This window comes from Eucalyptus grandis, chromosome 2 (assembly GCF_016545825.1).
Source record: "Eucalyptus grandis isolate ANBG69807.140 chromosome 2, ASM1654582v1, whole genome shotgun sequence".
In the NCBI taxonomy this organism is placed as follows: domain Eukaryota; kingdom Viridiplantae; phylum Streptophyta; class Magnoliopsida; order Myrtales; family Myrtaceae; genus Eucalyptus; species Eucalyptus grandis.
The window spans coordinates 41,194,345-41,211,596 of NC_052613.1; the positions used below are offsets into that span (position 1 = coordinate 41,194,345).

Consider the following 17,252-nt stretch of genomic DNA (forward strand, 5'->3'; position numbering starts at 1 on the left):
AAAAATCAATCAGAATTTTAGGGACAATATCCTTTACTAGTCTTCCATAGGCGATTATTATTGGTTGCCATTACTCTTTAATTCGTATGAAAAATGTGATAACAATTTATCCATATATTCCTTGGAAATAGAGGCGGATCGATGAGATACATAACGAGACTTAAAATCAATAGACACGCGATAATCATTCCGCACCAAATAACATAATTTTAATAGGATTCTGTTGAAATGTGCTCCTATGATCTCAATGAAGAAAATGCTTCGTTTCCAATTCACTGTCTTTTTTGTACTCTGTTCAATCAATGCATAACAAATGAACAAACATTTTACTATGGATTTGTTTGTTTCAGAATAATCAATGAGCTAGAAAAAAGGATCCAGAAATTGTTTGTTAATACGTTTTCATCTTCACTGTAATTCATGCCTAAACATCGCCGTGGACGAAAGGAATGCTTGTTGTATATGCAAGTGACCCGATCAATCGTCTGGGGAAGATATTATTTTATTAATGATTTAACGTAAAACGAAGCCGACTTACCACGGTTAACATCACCGTGGAAAAGGGCCAAGCGGAAAGCAAGCGCGTTCCCTTCCTATCATTCTCCAAAGTAGCCGACCAAAGCCGCCTTATCTGCATCGCAAACACGATCCTTTCTCTCAAAGAAGCATCCTCGAATTCGGTGTAGAAAAAGAAAACCCTCCTCAAGCCAAATCTCATCATCATTTCGACCCGTGAAAAAGGAATAAAAACCTCATCGCCAGAATTGAAAAAATGGCCCCCCTTCAAATCCTCCGCGAACGAGGGCGAGGCGTCCACGTGCGCGGCGAAATCCCATTGACCAATTACACGGGTTGCTTTTCTCGCAAACCCCCGTTCGCGGATTGAAAGGAGATCGTCGACCGACTCAAGGAAACGGAAGGAAAAAGCCAAAAGAAAGTCCCCATCGCGTCGCGTCGCGATACGTCCTTGTTCTTGATTGAACTGTGGATCGAGTCTTAGTCCTAACAATAATTCGAGATTTTAGTACATCTCCCCTTTTTAGATAAGAATATCGTGCGATTTCAAAAACATGTCGGCACATCTTTCTTAATTATTATTTTCACGAGCGCAATCCATCTTTCTGAACCAGTAATTTTATTTTTGGTAATTCTAACTTCCAAAAAGTCTTTAAATCCTCGCTAACAAGCTCGGTTGGGTACTTGCAATTTTTCCTCAAAAGAAAAGAGGTGGTGGCACGATTTCTTTTTGCGTTGACGATTGGATGCTTTCTTAGAAAGATTTAATATTGCATATTTTTCATGGGGGGAGATTCAATATTGACTTTCCTAGAAAGATCTAATACAATCAATAGGCGCTATTTTCGCCGAGTTTCGTCTCCGTTTATCTTTCTCTCCTTTCTCTCTTTCTCGCTATTCAAAACCGTCCTTTTCAATAATATTTCAAAACATGTTTTCTTTACAATTCATAAATTCTGATTTTCAAATCGATTGTTTCTTTCTTCTTTTTTTTTTTTTCTGCACGTATACATTTTTGTGGCAGATTTTCCTTGCAAAATTAGCCCCGGAATCGGAGATCCAAGCTTGGTCGAAGCCAACGTCATCGGGTCAAATTGCAAGACGTGAAAGTTAGGGTTAACTTCCCAAAGATTTCAAACATTTGAGAGGCAAAAGCAAAATAAAAAGAAGTGGCTTGCGTCTGTGAGCAATGACAGTGCCATCTCCGAGGAGTCAAAGGGACTGATGATTAAAGCAGAAGTTGCGTTCAGATTCCCATGAATACACTCCACGAATGCAACCCCAGATCTGCCATGCCGCTGCAGCTTTTCCTTAATAGAAATTTCACCTTTCGCACCATCCTTCCTTACTTTTTCCGAATTAAATCTCGATACCATTAGTTACTTAATCCTTAAACTTTTACAAATTTTCTAATTAAACCCCTTCAAGAAAAAAACAAATCAAATTCAGTCGACGCGATTGTCGGATGACATCATAATATGACGTGATTTGAATTTTTACACAGTTGGCATCCAATGCTGCCTATATTGATTATATCACGTTCACATGGTATTCATTTGTCTTATTCGTGTCGAGATCTGATGTAGCGGTAGTTGAATGTGATCAGATTTAATGGAGAGTACGTGCCATATTGAATACATAATAACACTATTTGTACCACCTGGCACCTGCGATTTCCACCAGGCGCCGTGTTCCCCGGTCCACCCGGTGATGAACGATTTCGTACCATGAACTTCAGTGCCACACCACCGCGACTTCGGAGTCAAGAAGACGAGCCAGCAAGTTTACTAAAAAAAGAGAAAAGAAAAGCCAAAGAAAAAAAAAAATGAAGATAATTATCGGAAATTACGTTCGCAGCTTTCCATGACAACGCCGTCCAAGTGGAGGGCGATGCTGTCATGTATAGACATTTTGGCGACACGTGTCAGCAAAGTAGCGAACGAGAGCGCTCTCTTCCTTTCCATTTTTTTATCCGTTGGGAAGAAAAAAAAATGTTCCGCGTAATTCCATTTTCGGAAGCAACATCCGATTTTATTCGGGTGACAATTCTTTTTCAACAAGAATTAAATCGTACTCGGGCAACGTGCTATTCTTATGATTATGTTTGAAATTCCTACTACCCTATTCATTCCGTAGCAAATTGAAAAAGACATGAACTCACATGTAACGAAATAATTTATAAATATCAATCGATTATTGAGACCTTAGATAAAAGATACGAATTTAATTCCCGAAGAAAGAAATTTCATGTTAGCCCCGATTGAAAAGAGATCATCCACGTCAAATCAATAAAGCAAAGTAGATATCCTCCGCTCAATGGTTTTTTCGTTAGGTCGACAGATATTTTAAAGCTAATAAAATAAAACGAAAGCATAACATCATATTATGTCAACCCCATCATGAACATGACCCGGAAAAGATCCCGTCCCAAACGCCCTGTCTCCCATTATATACTAGACCACCCCGCCAGCCCAAACCACCTCTCGTTTCGCTCATCGCGCAGCATGAAAAACCACTCCTTCCTGCACTACTGACCCATCGCAGCTTTCGATCCATCCAGCCAGAACCAACCACTCAAATCATCAAAACCATCGGAAAAAGAGGTTGAAGAGACCGACGAGAACCGACCACCATGAGGGCCAGCAACCACCTGATCGGCCTCCTCAACTTCCTGACCTTCCTGCTGTCGATCCCGATCCTCGGCGGCGGGATATGGCTGAGCAGCCGCGCCAGCTCGACCGACTGCATGAAGTTCCTGCAGTGGCCCCTCATCATCATCGGCGTGGCCATCATGGTGATCTCCCTCGCCGGGTTCGCCGGCGCCTGCTACCGCAACACCTTCCTCATGGGGCTCTACCTCTTCTGCATGTTCTTCGTCATCGCCGCCCTCATCGGCTTCATCATCTTCGCCTACGCCGTCACCGACAAGGGCTCCGGCCGGCCCGTCACCGGCCGGGCCTACCAGGACTACTACCTGCAGAGCTACTCCGGGTGGCTTAAGGAGCGGGTGGCCAGCGAGTCCTACTGGACCAAGATCAGCTCCTGCATAAGGGACTCCAAGGCGTGCAAGAAGATCGCCGTCAACGGCGTCCCCGAGACCGAGAGCATGTTCTACTCCCGCAAGCTTAACCCTATCCAGGTAAAAAAACTCAAAACCCTTCTCTCGTTCTTCATTCCTTTCTTTAGGTTTTGCCTGGATTTGGTTGTACGAGCACGGCGCCCTGTCAACCCATTTCACGACACGAGTAAAGGAGAAAATAAATAAAATTCGTCGTTGTTTTTACGATAAGTATAGTTTAACAGTAAAGTCAATTTTCGCAAAACAAGACAAGATAAGGTGCTCTAATCAAAGGGATGAAGGTGGGTTTCGTTGTCGAAGGGCAGGCGCGACAAAGCAAGGAGGGAGCCTCCTCCCTTTTTCTTTTTCCGCAATAATTGGCCAGATATGATACCACCTGTCCTTTTTTTTATTTCCACGGGTTAGTTAAATGCTCTCATCTGACATTTGTCCTGATATTTATTGAATAGTTGGTCCTTCATTTTTTAATTTTTATTTTATTTCCTCTTGCTGTTTGTCCGTTGAAGTGGAGTACAAGCTGGACGGTGGATCCCGTTTAAGAAAACTAGAGGTTTCTTGTGCGTTAGTGTTGGCTTTGGCACCAACAATCGGTCAAGCTGAACTAGTAGCGTCGATTCAATCAATTTTTTTTTTTAAAATGTCCCAAAGAAAAAGTTCAATTTTTTGGTAATCGGGGGAAGGGGACACTCTACTCAAGGCTTGTTTTTTTATTTATTTTTTATTGGGGTAAATTCAATGCTCGTCTTTTTAATGAATAGTTTAAGGGGCGTATTCAATTGGGCCACATGGGGCGGTGCGGCTCGTGGCATCGGGTGAAAGGGGGGATAACGTGGGCGGATCGATGATGATGTCTCCAACTCGAAATGGGCTCAGCTCGGTTTTGTCTGCCATTCGATCCGAAAGCAATTAAACCGGCTCGTTCAATCGAAAACATATCAGTGTTTCTCCATTTATCGCCAGTGTTTAAGAAGAATTACGGGAAAACAAGAAGAATTATCCCTAGTTTTTTCTTAGTTTAAACCATATAATTTTGTCGGAATTTCGTCGTTCACTGTGAGTAATGCCAAGTGTCGTTTATGGTAGGAGGGGGCCGGCGCTAAGCCTTTAGCTTTTCAACTTTTTATTCTTTTTTCCCCCTATTTTCCTCGTTGGCTATCTAATTTCTGAGGCTGGAACAGGAGGCAGCTGCATCTCCTAGCCTTTATCTTTTACCACTTTTACGAATATTCAAAGCACGATAATATCTTGTCATAGGAAAGAGGGTGCCAGAATATCTTTTTGAAAATCTTTTTGGTTTTGGTGCCTTTTTCTTGTGGGTGAATAGTTCCATCCACTTTTCGTTTTTCCATGGCGGATACGTAGGTTTCTTGTTTAAGTGAAAACCCTTTTCTCTGCAAGCCTTTACTCCCATCGTTTACGTTTTGTCGCTGGCAATAGCTTTTCCCGGAGTGTTAACAAAAGCGGGATTTTGGGTACGTCATAAGGGATCCTTACGTACCCAAAACGCATGTAAAAAACAAAACTCTTAGCCAAAATTGACGGTTCATTTGACCGCGTCACATGATTTTTTGCAATCTCTTTTCGGGACCACTCGCTCCTAGTCCCAGCTATTTTACGTTGGGAATCCCTTTCTTCATCTAAAAAGTTAGTAGAAATCGTCCAAGAATTTGTCAAGCATCTGTCTATCTTTGCCATATTCTTCTGGTGTCTAGCACGCTGGACGTCGCCATCGTACGCCTCGTAAAGACACCTCGATTATTGATCACCTTTTGCTTCATAGGGTCAGTGATGTTAATCATGCGTTTGGTTTGTCTCACTTTATGTCATTTTCTTTTCCTCCACGAGGGCGGCCTCTATAATTGCATGTTTTATGCGTTCAGGAACCCATTTAGCTTCAAGATCTCATGATGAGTAAATTGTCCGACTTGTAATGTCAGCAGAAATATGGTTCTGGATTGCTCTAATAATGTATCGATTTTTGGCGGCTTTCTTGCGTTTGATTGTAGTTTCGGTGTTAATTTGTGGAAGAATATTATGGAATTTCTTCTAATTGATTTGGACAGTCTGGATGCTGCAAACCGCCGAGCGACTGTGGCTACACCTATGTGAACGAGACCTACTGGACCGTAGCAAGCGGGCTAGTTGGGACCAACACGGACTGCTCCTTGTGGAACAATGACCAGGATCAGCTGTGTTATTTGTGCGGCTCTTGCAAAGCCGGCGTGCTAGCCAGCCTCCGGCACAGCTGGAGGAAGGTGTCAATCGTAAACATCGTCATACTGATCCTCCTGGTGATTGCCTATGTGATCGCCTGTGCCGCGTTCAGGAATGATAAACGCATCGACAACGACGAGCCCTACGGCGAAGCCCAGATGACCAAGTCACGGCCTAGTAGGCTCCAGTTCTAGGACTTTGTCATTTTGATAAATGTAATTGACTGGTTTGTTTGGTATTGTTTAATAGCTTTGAAGGGTTGGTTGTAAGTAATGTGCCAGTGGCAAATCCTCTTTTCCTTGATTGCTCTTCAAGTTTTCTTTTGGGAATTGAAGCGAGGACATTGTCGATGGGAAGGAGGTGTAGTGGCAGGAAAATTGAAGTCGTAAGATGGATGTGTAGGAGTATTGTCGAGACTTATCACTGTGATGAGTATGATTTATGACATATGTAATACAATGGAGATTAGATTTCTGTGCACGAGCGGGTCCTGCGGCAACCTTGTCGCTGGGATATCTATGTTATACTTCGAGATGAGCTGGGAACGAATTGGCTTCGTCTGAAACTAACCAGGTTTTCCACGAAGAAAATGTCCAAACCATTGGGCGGTCAGCACTTAACGAATGTCAAAGTTCTCCATCTGTAGAACTTCAATCAGGGCGAGAAATGGGTTCTGAGAAGAACATATCATGGACCAGACAGAGACCCATGCATCATGGGAAAGACCCATATCGTCTCGGAAGGATGATTCGCCGTCCATAGGAGGCAGGTCCAACGGATCATTGCCCGTGAATGGCTTAATGCTTAAGTTCACACGTTCTTATTGAATATTCCAGGACAGGTCGCATCGCTTTGCGGATGTTTCCATTAAGTTTTTGTTCATATGAATAGGCAAACGAGACCGATTTCCTAAACACATTCCGGGTTTTGATTTACCCGATCAACAATTCTATTCTTCCACCTCTTACATCTCCACATATATGCATGCGCACAAGCGCGAGTCTATAAATGTTATATGCGTGCTTTCAGAAAACAACTAGAGGGTTTTCTATTGAACCCTCTGAACAATTTTCCTATAAAGTTTTACATAGAGGGGGTTTCGCACATACAAGGAATTTAATCTGGACAATGGCCGTATGAACCATGCTCCTTCCTCACATCTGCAAGGCTGAATACATCACTATCAGATCTAATGACAGGCTAACACACTCGACAGCTTAAGATCCTTGCTCAACAGGAATGGGCTGCCGATCTGATTCTAGCTGACACCTCTCGCTATGATTTTCGTCGGTGTTGATTGGAAATCTCATTTCATTCTCCTTGGCGCTCTTCAATGTATTTGGCTCGGCATTTCTTTTCTCTGTTTCATAAACCCAGCAAGAATCATTAGTTTGCTTCATCATTGGTCCCAAAAAAAAAAAAAAGATAAAATACAAAAGGAAAGACTTTCTCCTGGGTGTGAACTAGGAACACGTTAGAATCAATCTAATAAAGGATTCTCTGTTCTGCGCCAAGAGAACCAGTGAATGCAAATATTACAGTAAAATTCTACGAGTAACAATTTCAGGACAATCCATACCTCCTGTAGCAAACGGCGTTCAATTTCACGTACTTGCGGAACAGTCATTCCGAACCAATCGTCAATCCAGCTAAAACAGTAACGATGACTTGCGATAAAAAGTGCTCTTTCACCCTATGCAAAGAATGGCAAAGGATCAGTTTCGAGGAAATTAAGATTTGAGTAAAAAAAAATTTTGGAAAAATGATGCGCTAATTTACCGAGAGCATAGCTTGTTCAAGTCGGTAACCAAAACCCCAGTACGGTGCATCTACAGTAAGCAACTTATATGCTGTCATAACTGGGTTGCACTTACTCTGCAGACATTATCAGAATTTTACAACTATGATCAGTATAGCATACATGTTACTGTATCTAAAGAAACACCAAGTCAGCACCCACACAACACGTTATCCACTTCCGTGTTCACATCATTCAACCGTTTACAGACGCCACTCTGAGAAAAGAACAGAAGGCCAAAAGCAGCTGAGAGCAGGAATATGAGGAAAAAAAAGGAACAAGCTCCTGTCAATAGAGGAGCCTCATGGACCGCAAAGATACTTAGCTATGCTGGTAGGCTGCAATTGATGAAGTCCGTGGTGTCTGGCATACTGAATTACCAGTGTCAGATTTTTATCTTGCCTAAAAAGGGTGATAAAGGATGTTGAAAGGAGATGCTCTGCTTTTTTACAGAAGGGCAGCAATGGGAAATTAACAGAAGCAAAAGTAGCTTGGTCTCAGCTTTGTTCTCTCAAGTATGAAGGTGGTTGGGGTCTCAAGAACTTATCCCTTTGGCATTCTGCCTGTATACTAAGAAGACTGACATTTACTGCGTTAATCACGCTCATTATGGGTTGATTACTTGGCTAAATAATAACCTGCTGAACGGCTCCTGTTTATTGCAAGTTTCAGCAAAGTCAGATAGCACACATGCAAGGAGGAAGTTGCTCGACTTAAGAAATTTCTTGAAGCCTCACGTGAAGCATATTGCTGGTAATGGCAAAACTATCTCCTTGTGATATGATAATTGGCGCCCTTATGAAGCATCCCCAAAAAATCATTGTGATTCAGCTTTAGGAGACAAAGCCTGAGTTACTGATGTGATTATAGTGGAAATTCAATCAGCTTTGTGTAGTACCTTACAACCAAATGTGAACTCCCCTGATAGGGTGGTATATACAGGTTCTTCTAATGGTTTTTGGGGCTTTGTAGAGGCTTGGAAACTTTTGAGCAAAAGTGGCAGGAAAGTTATACAGTATTGGTTGTTTTGGTTCAAACCAAATGTGCCAAAGTTCACCTTCATTTCATGACTGATCATGCAAAACAGGCTGTCTACATTTTGATAGAATCAAAATCTGGAGTGCTATTGATGATACTTCTATTTTGTGTAATCAGCATGTAGAATCCAAGCTGTATCTATTCTTCAGCTGTTCCTTCTCAAAACAGATTTGGAAGCATGTCTTGCTTTTACTCTATGGATGGGAATTTTGAATTTAATTCGACGCTTCAGAATAAGAAATGGAAGGGTTTGAAGGTTGTTCTCATGAGTTTGAAATGCTACTCTTTACCACCTTTGGAAGGAGAGGAATAGGGTGTCTCATGAAAAAATCGCTCTTAAGCTCACAGAGACACTGCTGTTGTCATGCTTCCTGTTAAGGTTGCATTTAAAGGTTTCATCTCTACTGGGGGGAAGTTGGTTTCTGATGAGGTTAAACCACTGTGGAGGAATTGGACCATCGATGTTGGGTAGTTTCTCTGGCGAATGTTGAGTAATTCTCCAGGAATGGTTGTTGTTTCTGCTGGTGCTTTACTGATGTTCGGAAGAGCAAAAATTATACTGATTCTAGTTCATTGTCTTTGGGTTCGAGTAGATGGGAGTACTCATTCACTTATGTTTATAATTGGGCCTTTGGGTTTAGTGTCAGGTTCGGATAATGGGCCTGTTGGCCTGGTCTGTGGGATATTGGGCTTAGTTTGACTATGTTTGACTTTGTGCCTACTGGCGCTTGGGTTTTGTGGACTGGGATGGGTTGTATAGGGCGGTGCCCTTTTTTCTAGTAAAATTTTTCAATTATCAAAAAGAAGAAGAAGAAGAAGAAGAAGAGAAGAAGAGACATGTTTGCTCATATGAGAAGGGAGTGCATACAACCCTGCTTCTTTTCCACATGATAGTTACTAGATAGCACAAACAAGCTGCCCAAAGAGTTTCCATATGCTCGAATATAAGCTAAAAATGGAGATATAAGTGGTATGAGAATCCAGACCTGCCAACCTTCTAAAAGAGGACCACGTCCAGTTCTGACTGACTTGAATTTCGATAAGTCCACATCACTGCTTCCAATTGCATAACTCCAATAATCTGTCGTAGCTGAAGCTATATCAATGGTTTCCACCTGCCGGATTGCTAGTTGTTCTTCACTTAGGCCATGAACCTAGTTTTTACAAGCTTCAATGTTAGTACATGCGAGAGAGATTAAGAGGGAGAGAGAAGAGACAAGACTTCATTCTACTTCTAAAAAGAAAATGACATAAGAGGAGACTCAAATGGAATGACCCAGAATAAAAAGACTTACATTTTCTGATTGCCCATTGTCAGCCTCGTGGATGGTTTCAATGGTTAGACTGAACTTTGTAAAGTATGGACACTGTAAGATGTGGACAGAAATATACCCAATTTACTGCATAATATATTAAAAGCATGCGGCTCTAGGAATACATTTTAGACCAAAGAAGCTACAAACTACTAGGACAAAACTATTACCTTGAGTACTGAGGGGATCACATCCAATTGCAACAAGCACACCAAAAATTATCAGTGGTTGTTCAAGAAACAGATTTCAAAGAAAAGGACGATATTGCAAAGATGTGGCAAACCTGTTTTACATCTTGGGTAAGCATTCCAAGCTTCCTCCTGGAGGATTAGAGCATCTGCTGGTGCAAAAGCAGTCAACCAAGTAGGAACTTTGCTGCACAAACAAGTGTAAGGGAAGGAAACTGTTACTGCGGTAGAACACAATAAGCTTGAGATGTCGATGAGATCAACAAAATTAGAGAGAGAGGGCACCAAGCACTGAACATCAAAGTCAAGATAGAGCGTAATAAGGAAAAGAAATGCAATTAAGTACTCCTATCCAAAAGTAGAAGTTTTAATACTCTATAACCATGAACTAAACTATGGTACTTATCCAGGGTTCCATTGCACCAGATAAATTCCAAATAACAAGAAGTGGGGAGGGTGGATTCTCAGATTACCATATTCATGACAGTGTGAAAGACTAAAGACAAAGGGAATGACTAAATTGAAACATAAAAATTCATAGGTACCCATCAACCTTATAAAGGATTTATAAGTAGATACAACAATCACAACCTCTCTCTACCCAATAAACATTTTAGGAATGAATCTCCTTAACCAAACCCGGAAAGAGTAATCATACCTATTTTAAGAAAGAGGAATAGCAATACCAAAACATCGATACAAAGCTAATTGAATGTTAAGGTACTACTACCACAGTTGGAAGGTACTATTAGATTATGTAAATCAAGAGTCAAAATATGGGGATGCCACAATTCTCCAGTCATTCACCATTCTGTCCAAGCAGCGGCATTGTTAACTAATGGAGAAATCATTATCGAGTGAGAAAACAGAAGCAATAGTAAGGACCAGTGCAGCAACTCAAACCTATGATTTGATTGAGCAACACAGTACAGATCAAGAATTTAAGAACGGTGATATCAGCAATTCTTACCTCTGCAAGCGATAGACTTTAGAAGTGTAATGACCCTTTCCGAATTCATCGTCAAAGGGTCTGCTTTCCAAAATATCCACCCCCTCGGTATCGGTTCTGCTTTGATGTTGCATCTTCGTGACCGAGTACATCTGAGCTACCTGATACTGCAATCAAGCAACACGTCGCAACGTATTACATCGGGCAGCCACAAAGCAAGAGTAGCATTAAAAGAGCAACAGATTCGAGGAGAACTTACTTCTTCCAGTGACATTGGCATGACAATTCGGCTTCATCGCGGAAAGGCGAGAAGTCAAGGAGTAACGTCAAAAGGGAATAACCCTATAAAGGATCGCGATCTCATCAACAAATGGGTAGTTGAAAAAACTAAACCACCCTAGGCATTGGGTCAATTGAGGGACGTAAAGGGCACAGCAAAACAGGAACACAAGCTACGGCAGTAATTTGACCGAAAGCCTCTTATTTTCCAGTTCTATGGGGGATTCAATTGAACGCCATACAAGCAACATCAGCAGCCGGGAAAACTCGAAAGAGAAAAAGGATATCGGCACGAGAATGGTCAAATAAATTCAAATCTCATCGGAAGAAAAAACAGAGAGAAGGATACAATTCCTTGAGCTGAACCATCTTGCAAGGCCCTCCCGAGACTGAACCCCCCCACTAAAGCAAGCTCTCGAAATGCAGTTCGCTACCCAGACGGATGTCCGCGACGGTGATGGCGATGGCGATGGAAGCGTGCGACAGCTTTCTTGAAGAAGAAGGAGGAGGAGGAGGAGGAGAAGGAAAAGGGTGATAAAAAAGAGAAGGGAAAAAGGCGAGATGCCGTGTGGGGAAGCTGTAACGCTAGCGCACGTTCAAACTTCAATTCGAGCCAAGCCCAAGGCTGACCGAAGAACGGTCCAAGTTGGGAGGAGCTTTGGACGACTCCTCTTTTGACTCCGACCAAGTCCACGCCTTCCTTCTTCCCTTCTTCTTCTTCTTCTTCTCCTTCTGGAGAGAGATCTCGATGGGCATATTCCATTACGTAAGAAAAAGGCGAAAGAGAGAAAGGACAGGCGGACGCGTGGGCCAGGGACAACGCGTGCAGCCGGCGCCGACACGGCGTCGTTGCTTCCAATGCGGGGGAATACGGACAACCGTTGGTCGGACTCCGACCGGGCCGTGGGTTTCCGCGAAGTGGAGGATCCATCCGAAACATCCGCCCGCCTTCCGAATCATTGTAATGTATTATTATTCGCTTCATCTCGATGCTCGACATGATGAAAAATGGAGATCGGCTAACCCGAATATCTTCGATGGACGGTCAGACTTTACTAGCGATCCTCGTCTTCTTTAGCATTAGGCCGAGAGAGGGCTATGGCTATGCTGACCATGATTAGCCTAAAAAGATCAAACACAACGACGGGAGCCAAAGAAGAAAAAGAAGAAATATCAAAGAAAGAGAGGTACAAGGAAGAGAAATCTTAATTTGTAACGGTACCAAGACTGCTTGTTGATACGAATCTAACTTAATTTTCCTCATCTCTCATTACTTATTTTCTAGGCCCTTTAAGCTGGTGGAGTGATCGAGAATGGTTTGACCCAAATTAATTAATTAAATTTGTTTTAGTTGATTTTTTTACACAATAAAAATTCAACGTCTCATGTCTAAACCCACTCGAGATCCATATTTATTAATTTTTCTTCTTAAATTATCACCTTGGAAGAATGGATGGCTTTTTGACCAAAAAAGGAAAGAAAGAAGGAAAGATATGAATAAGAGAAATCCTAATATCTCGTGTACCACGTTCGTACATTGATACCAATCTAACATTAATTTCCCTCGTCATTAGTTATTTATAAGGCTCGTTAAATGAATGTATTAGATAAGAAATGGTTCAACCCAAATTGATATGTTTAACTTGTTTTCACCCATCAAATTTAGTGATTCACACGTGACCGAGATTCATGTTTAGTAATTTTTTTACTTAAATTATCGCTTTTGAGTAATGGGTGGCTTGTTGACCAAAAAATAAAAAAGGGCAGACGACTCCATGGACGGGTTCATATTTAATTCGGCTTATAAATAGACTTCTAACTAACCCACCAACACCCATCTTTTTGGGGCTTTGCTTTTCAAAGCCTATTTATGACTCATATTTTGAGTATGGCCCATTTAAATTAATGTGGTTAACATACGGGTTTGTGACCTCAGATCCATCCTTCGATAACGGCAAACTACGCATGATTTGTTGCGGTTGTGCTGTCGATCTGGCCCTCTGGGCATGTCTTGGCGAAACGAAACCGGTCCAGGCCTAAGCCCGGTCCATTTACCTCACTCGGTTTTTCATGTTGACATCATATCAAGCCCTGAAAGGAGATATTGGCCCTTGTGGATGTGGATGTTACATCAGCCTAATCATTCTTCTTTTCCATATGAGAAAAGAGCCGAGCCCGGCCCTGAATTCCCGCATCCGAATCAAATCCAATCTCCACAACGTGGAATGTAGCCCATCTATTCTTGCAACATGGGTCAGGAATTTGAGCCAGTTCTAGGAATTGCTTGTCGACTTGGGTTCAAGAACTTCACATCTCATTTATTCAAAGAAAGTCCTTAGATCACGTTTCTCTTTGACATAAGTAAATGTGATTATCTTTAATTCACTATGAGAATAACGACTTGTTTTGAGCCACAAAAAATAAATAACAAATAATTAACAATTATGGGGTCCGCTCCCTTAAGAATTTGTGGCTCGACATGTTATTATTCTAACAGTAGTGCAAAGACTATAGGCCCGTTTGGTTCGGCTTTTGGGAAATGCATTTGCAATAATGCATAATACCTTTGGATGAAGGGGTTTTTCGAAATGCAAATATTGTTTGATAAAATTTGCATTGAAATACAACTTTGGCCAAAACACCATTTGATAAAATTTACATTTGTAAATGATTTTTATCAAATTAAATATATATATATATATATATATTTATATTTTTTTTTAAGTCCGACCACCGGATCGTCGATTCGGCCATCTGACGCTTGGATCTCGGCCACTAGACAGTTGGATCTGGTGATTGGACAGTTGGATTTGGCCCCTAGATGGTCATTGGGGTCAGGCGACCCTAGGCGACGGACGCGTGGGGTCACGCAACCTTAGGCGGCCGTCACCTGGGATCGCGCGACCTTAGGTGGCTATCGCCTGACCTCAGTGACCGTCACTTGAGGTCACTCGACCTTTGACGGTTGCCTGGGTCACGTGATTCAGGCCATCAGTCGCTTAGGTCGCGCGACCCAGGCGTCGCTTGAGGTTCAGCAACGATTGCCAGCATGCGTGACCCCTTGGCCAGCAGTCGTCAGCCTCCATGTGTGATTTTCCTCACAGATGAACAGTAACCGGAACTTGTGTTCTGGAAAGATCTCTAGATCTGCTTTGGACTAAGGGCCCTTAGGGTCATTTGAAGATGCAATTGCATCTTGTCAAACTAAACGCGTTTACATTTGGCCAAGAGACTTTAGAGTCCCAAAGCCCATTTCCAAAACTGAACTAAATAGGGCATGTTTTCTTTTATTGTAATAATCAAATGAGTTTTATTCTATATATATATATTTTCTTATAACCAAAGGGTACGAGCACAAAGACCCAATTATTTAAATGCTCTTTTAGCTTAATCATTCAAAGTTATGATGACAGCTTGATAACTTATCCTGGGTACATGATGTGGTGTTTGAGATGGAGCGTATACACGACAAAAGAAATAATCCATTCGTTTCTAGGATCTCGGGCGTAACTTTCGATCTTACATTGGATAAAGAAAAGAACTTGTGACTCAATCAATAAGTAGAGACAAGCTTTTCAGAATTGACTGTTCGAATGCTCTTATTACGGGTTCGACCCATATGAAGCGGTTGGTTCATTATATCTATAAGTTACAGCAACGACAACGGTTGCAATCCACTATCATTTGACAACTTCAAACATTGTTTGCCCAGTGGCCCGATGGGTTAAAACTCATTCAAACCCGCACCAAACTTGTGCTGAATTTTGATGCACATGACAATCATTCGGCGTTGGACCCCTTGCCACGCTAACCCTCCTACAGAAGTAGACAAACGTCGGTAACGAGAATTTCTGCGCCATCATGGAAAATGGGCAGTATTCAATTTCCAGTAAGGAGGCATGCCATTGAACGCGATGACATGCTGCTCCTTCTGGAGCTTTGATGGTAACACGGAGGGGAGGGGCTTGACCACGTGGGGGTTTTGTATTCTCTCGGGCACTCATGACACCGTGTACGCTAATCCTCATCCTAGTCATCGGCAAAGAAAATTCCGGGCGGCTTTTTTTTTTTCAAGTCGTTCGATTTCCAATCGTTCATCCTTAGCTGTAGTCCTCGCTGCTACTGTTGCAAGAGGTCTTTAGTGGGAAACTATAAGAGAGAGAGAGAGAAAGATGAGATGCCTTTGGCTAAAACCGTGTGGGGTTTTAGAGACGAAAATGAAATAGTGGGAATCTGGTAAACTGAAGCTATCGTGAGAGAGAGAGAGAGAGAGAGAGAGAGAGAGATCTAGAAGGAGGTGATGACAACTTGAGGCCATTCATGGAAGGAAGCTGTTCATTAGATGATTTTATAATTCTTAGGTCTATTCAGGTTTATGCTTATCTGCAGAAAACATTGGTCATACGTTGTTCAACTGGCCGGTTCGGATTTAATTCCACAAGATTGATGTGGCATTACATTCCGGCAGACTTTGCTTTAATTAAGGAACAAACTGAAAATTCCAAGACATCGCACTATGAATGTCTACTCACATGGTCTTCACAGCAAGTACATGGTGGAAAATTCTTCCTCCATTTTTCTTCCTTTCCATTATTTTATAAAGGGAAAAGTTAGGGTTACCATCACGTTATGCCCGATCTACCGGCCTTCATTTTCGTTGCTCGAATTTTTTATTCTAGCATAGCAAGTCTTATCTTATTGTACGATTGCTTATTGATTCTTATTGCCTTTTCCATAGACTTCCTCTTTTTCTTTCATGTCGTGCATCTTGCCCGCTCTATCTAAACCTATGATTACGATTGAAAAATGAGCATTAGCTGATTCACTACGTTATTCCAATTGCAACAACATTTCTTAAGACAACATCAATCTGGTATGCTTAGTAACTCGTCCAATGTATCTCTAACCTTGAATAAAACTCACCGAATGGATGGAATGATACAATGAACTTCGGCAATGGCAATGCCCTTTACGTGAGAAACATGTCTTTTCCATGTATGGCATGTATGGGCAGGAAGAGAAGCCAAGCGATTCCCGTGTTTACATTGCGAATCGGTTCCCCCATACAGAGAACATGAACCGAGTCTTTGGATGATCGGATTTCACGAGCATAACGAGTAAACGATCGAGTAATAGTGTCATTGGCTCACCATTGTGGATTCTTTCAAAAGAGAGGGTCCACGCGCAAAATGCCATACGAGGAAGAGAGAGAGAGAGAGATTATGTTAGTCGGAGAAAGAGTACAAGTTTAACTACTTCCACCGCAAAGTTGGAGTTCGGGCGAATTTTTCTAAGAGGTGGGAATGGGGAAATTGTTCACTTCGGATTGGAAGTTTCAATGCAGTGGAAAAAAAAAGATGAAATTGGACCTTTTGCATTTGGATGGACTCGGTATGTTTTTCACCACTGCATTTTTGTCGGAAGGTGGAATAGGAAAAGGTTTGTCGCTATTCGACCGGAAAAAAAATCTCTCGTGCTATCACCGTAGATCACATTTTGTGTTCACATGATATAATATATTCAATCAAGATTTTTATTACTTTTGTACCCGTAATTTTGTTTGAAAGCAAGCAAGTTAAAATTTCCACCAATCACGCGTTTATCAAGTTAAAAGAAAATTAAGCGTTCGTTCAAAGTGACTGAAATTATATACGTATAGAACACATAATGTGTTACACTTGAGTAATAATGTTTCAAATTTGAACTAATCGCAATCATTCTTAATTCATATGCAGTGAAATAAATACATATTATCCTTGTGATTGCCCATTATAGAACATGTGTTAGTAACAAAATTTAGCAATTAGACGGTTTTTATAGGATCTTGTGATTTAACTAGTCCTCTTAAATTTTTTCTTGTATTGCATTTAATATAAAC

The 17,252-nt window shown here is 41.6% G+C and overlaps 2 protein-coding genes across 2 annotated transcripts; one reads left to right on the forward strand and one right to left on the reverse strand.

Annotated features, from left to right (window-relative positions):
- Positions 1 to 2,941: 2,941 nt before the first annotated feature.
- LOC104432842 (tetraspanin-3) lies at positions 2,942 to 6,289 on the forward strand. The gene is made up of 2 exons (XM_010045398.3): positions 2,942 to 3,655; positions 5,659 to 6,289. The coding sequence occupies exons 1-2, from the start codon at positions 3,149 to 3,151 to the stop codon at positions 6,001 to 6,003; spliced, it is 852 nt and encodes a 283-aa protein (XP_010043700.1). The 5' UTR covers positions 2,942 to 3,148; the 3' UTR covers positions 6,004 to 6,289.
- Positions 6,290 to 6,714: 425 nt separating this feature from the next.
- On the reverse strand, positions 6,715 to 12,099 carry LOC104432841 (phosphatidylinositol transfer protein 1). The gene is made up of 10 exons (XM_010045397.3): positions 11,724 to 12,099; positions 11,355 to 11,385; positions 11,117 to 11,262; positions 10,242 to 10,333; positions 10,129 to 10,136; positions 9,941 to 10,012; positions 9,632 to 9,799; positions 7,589 to 7,684; positions 7,389 to 7,502; positions 6,715 to 7,169 (listed from the first exon to the last, which is right to left on the reverse strand). Exons 1-10 carry the CDS (start codon positions 11,741 to 11,743, stop codon positions 7,140 to 7,142), a joined length of 777 nt encoding a protein of 258 aa, XP_010043699.2. The 5' UTR covers positions 11,744 to 12,099; the 3' UTR covers positions 6,715 to 7,139.
- Between the last annotated feature and the right edge of the window lie 5,153 nt (positions 12,100 to 17,252).

What these genes read in the sequence shown, in the direction of transcription:
- LOC104432841 (XM_010045397.3), bottom strand. Translation starts at nt 11,743, where the DNA reads ATGGTTCAGCTCAAGGAATT. An exon ending in TGCCAATGTCACTGGAAGAA is followed by an intron (nt 11,263 to 11,354) that starts GTAAGTTCTCCT and finishes GCTTGATTGCAG; the next exon opens with TATCAGGTAGCTCAGATGTA. An exon ending in ACAATGGGCAATCAGAAAAT is followed by an intron (nt 9,800 to 9,940) that starts GTAAGTCTTTTT and finishes TGTAAAAACTAG; the next exon opens with GTTCATGGCCTAAGTGAAGA.
- LOC104432842 (XM_010045398.3), top strand. Translation starts at nt 3,149, where the DNA reads ATGAGGGCCAGCAACCACCTGATCGGCCTCCTCAACTTCCTGACCTTC. An exon ending in GCAAGCTTAACCCTATCCAG is followed by an intron (nt 3,656 to 5,658) that starts GTAAAAAAACTC and finishes TGATTTGGACAG; the next exon opens with TCTGGATGCTGCAAACCGCC.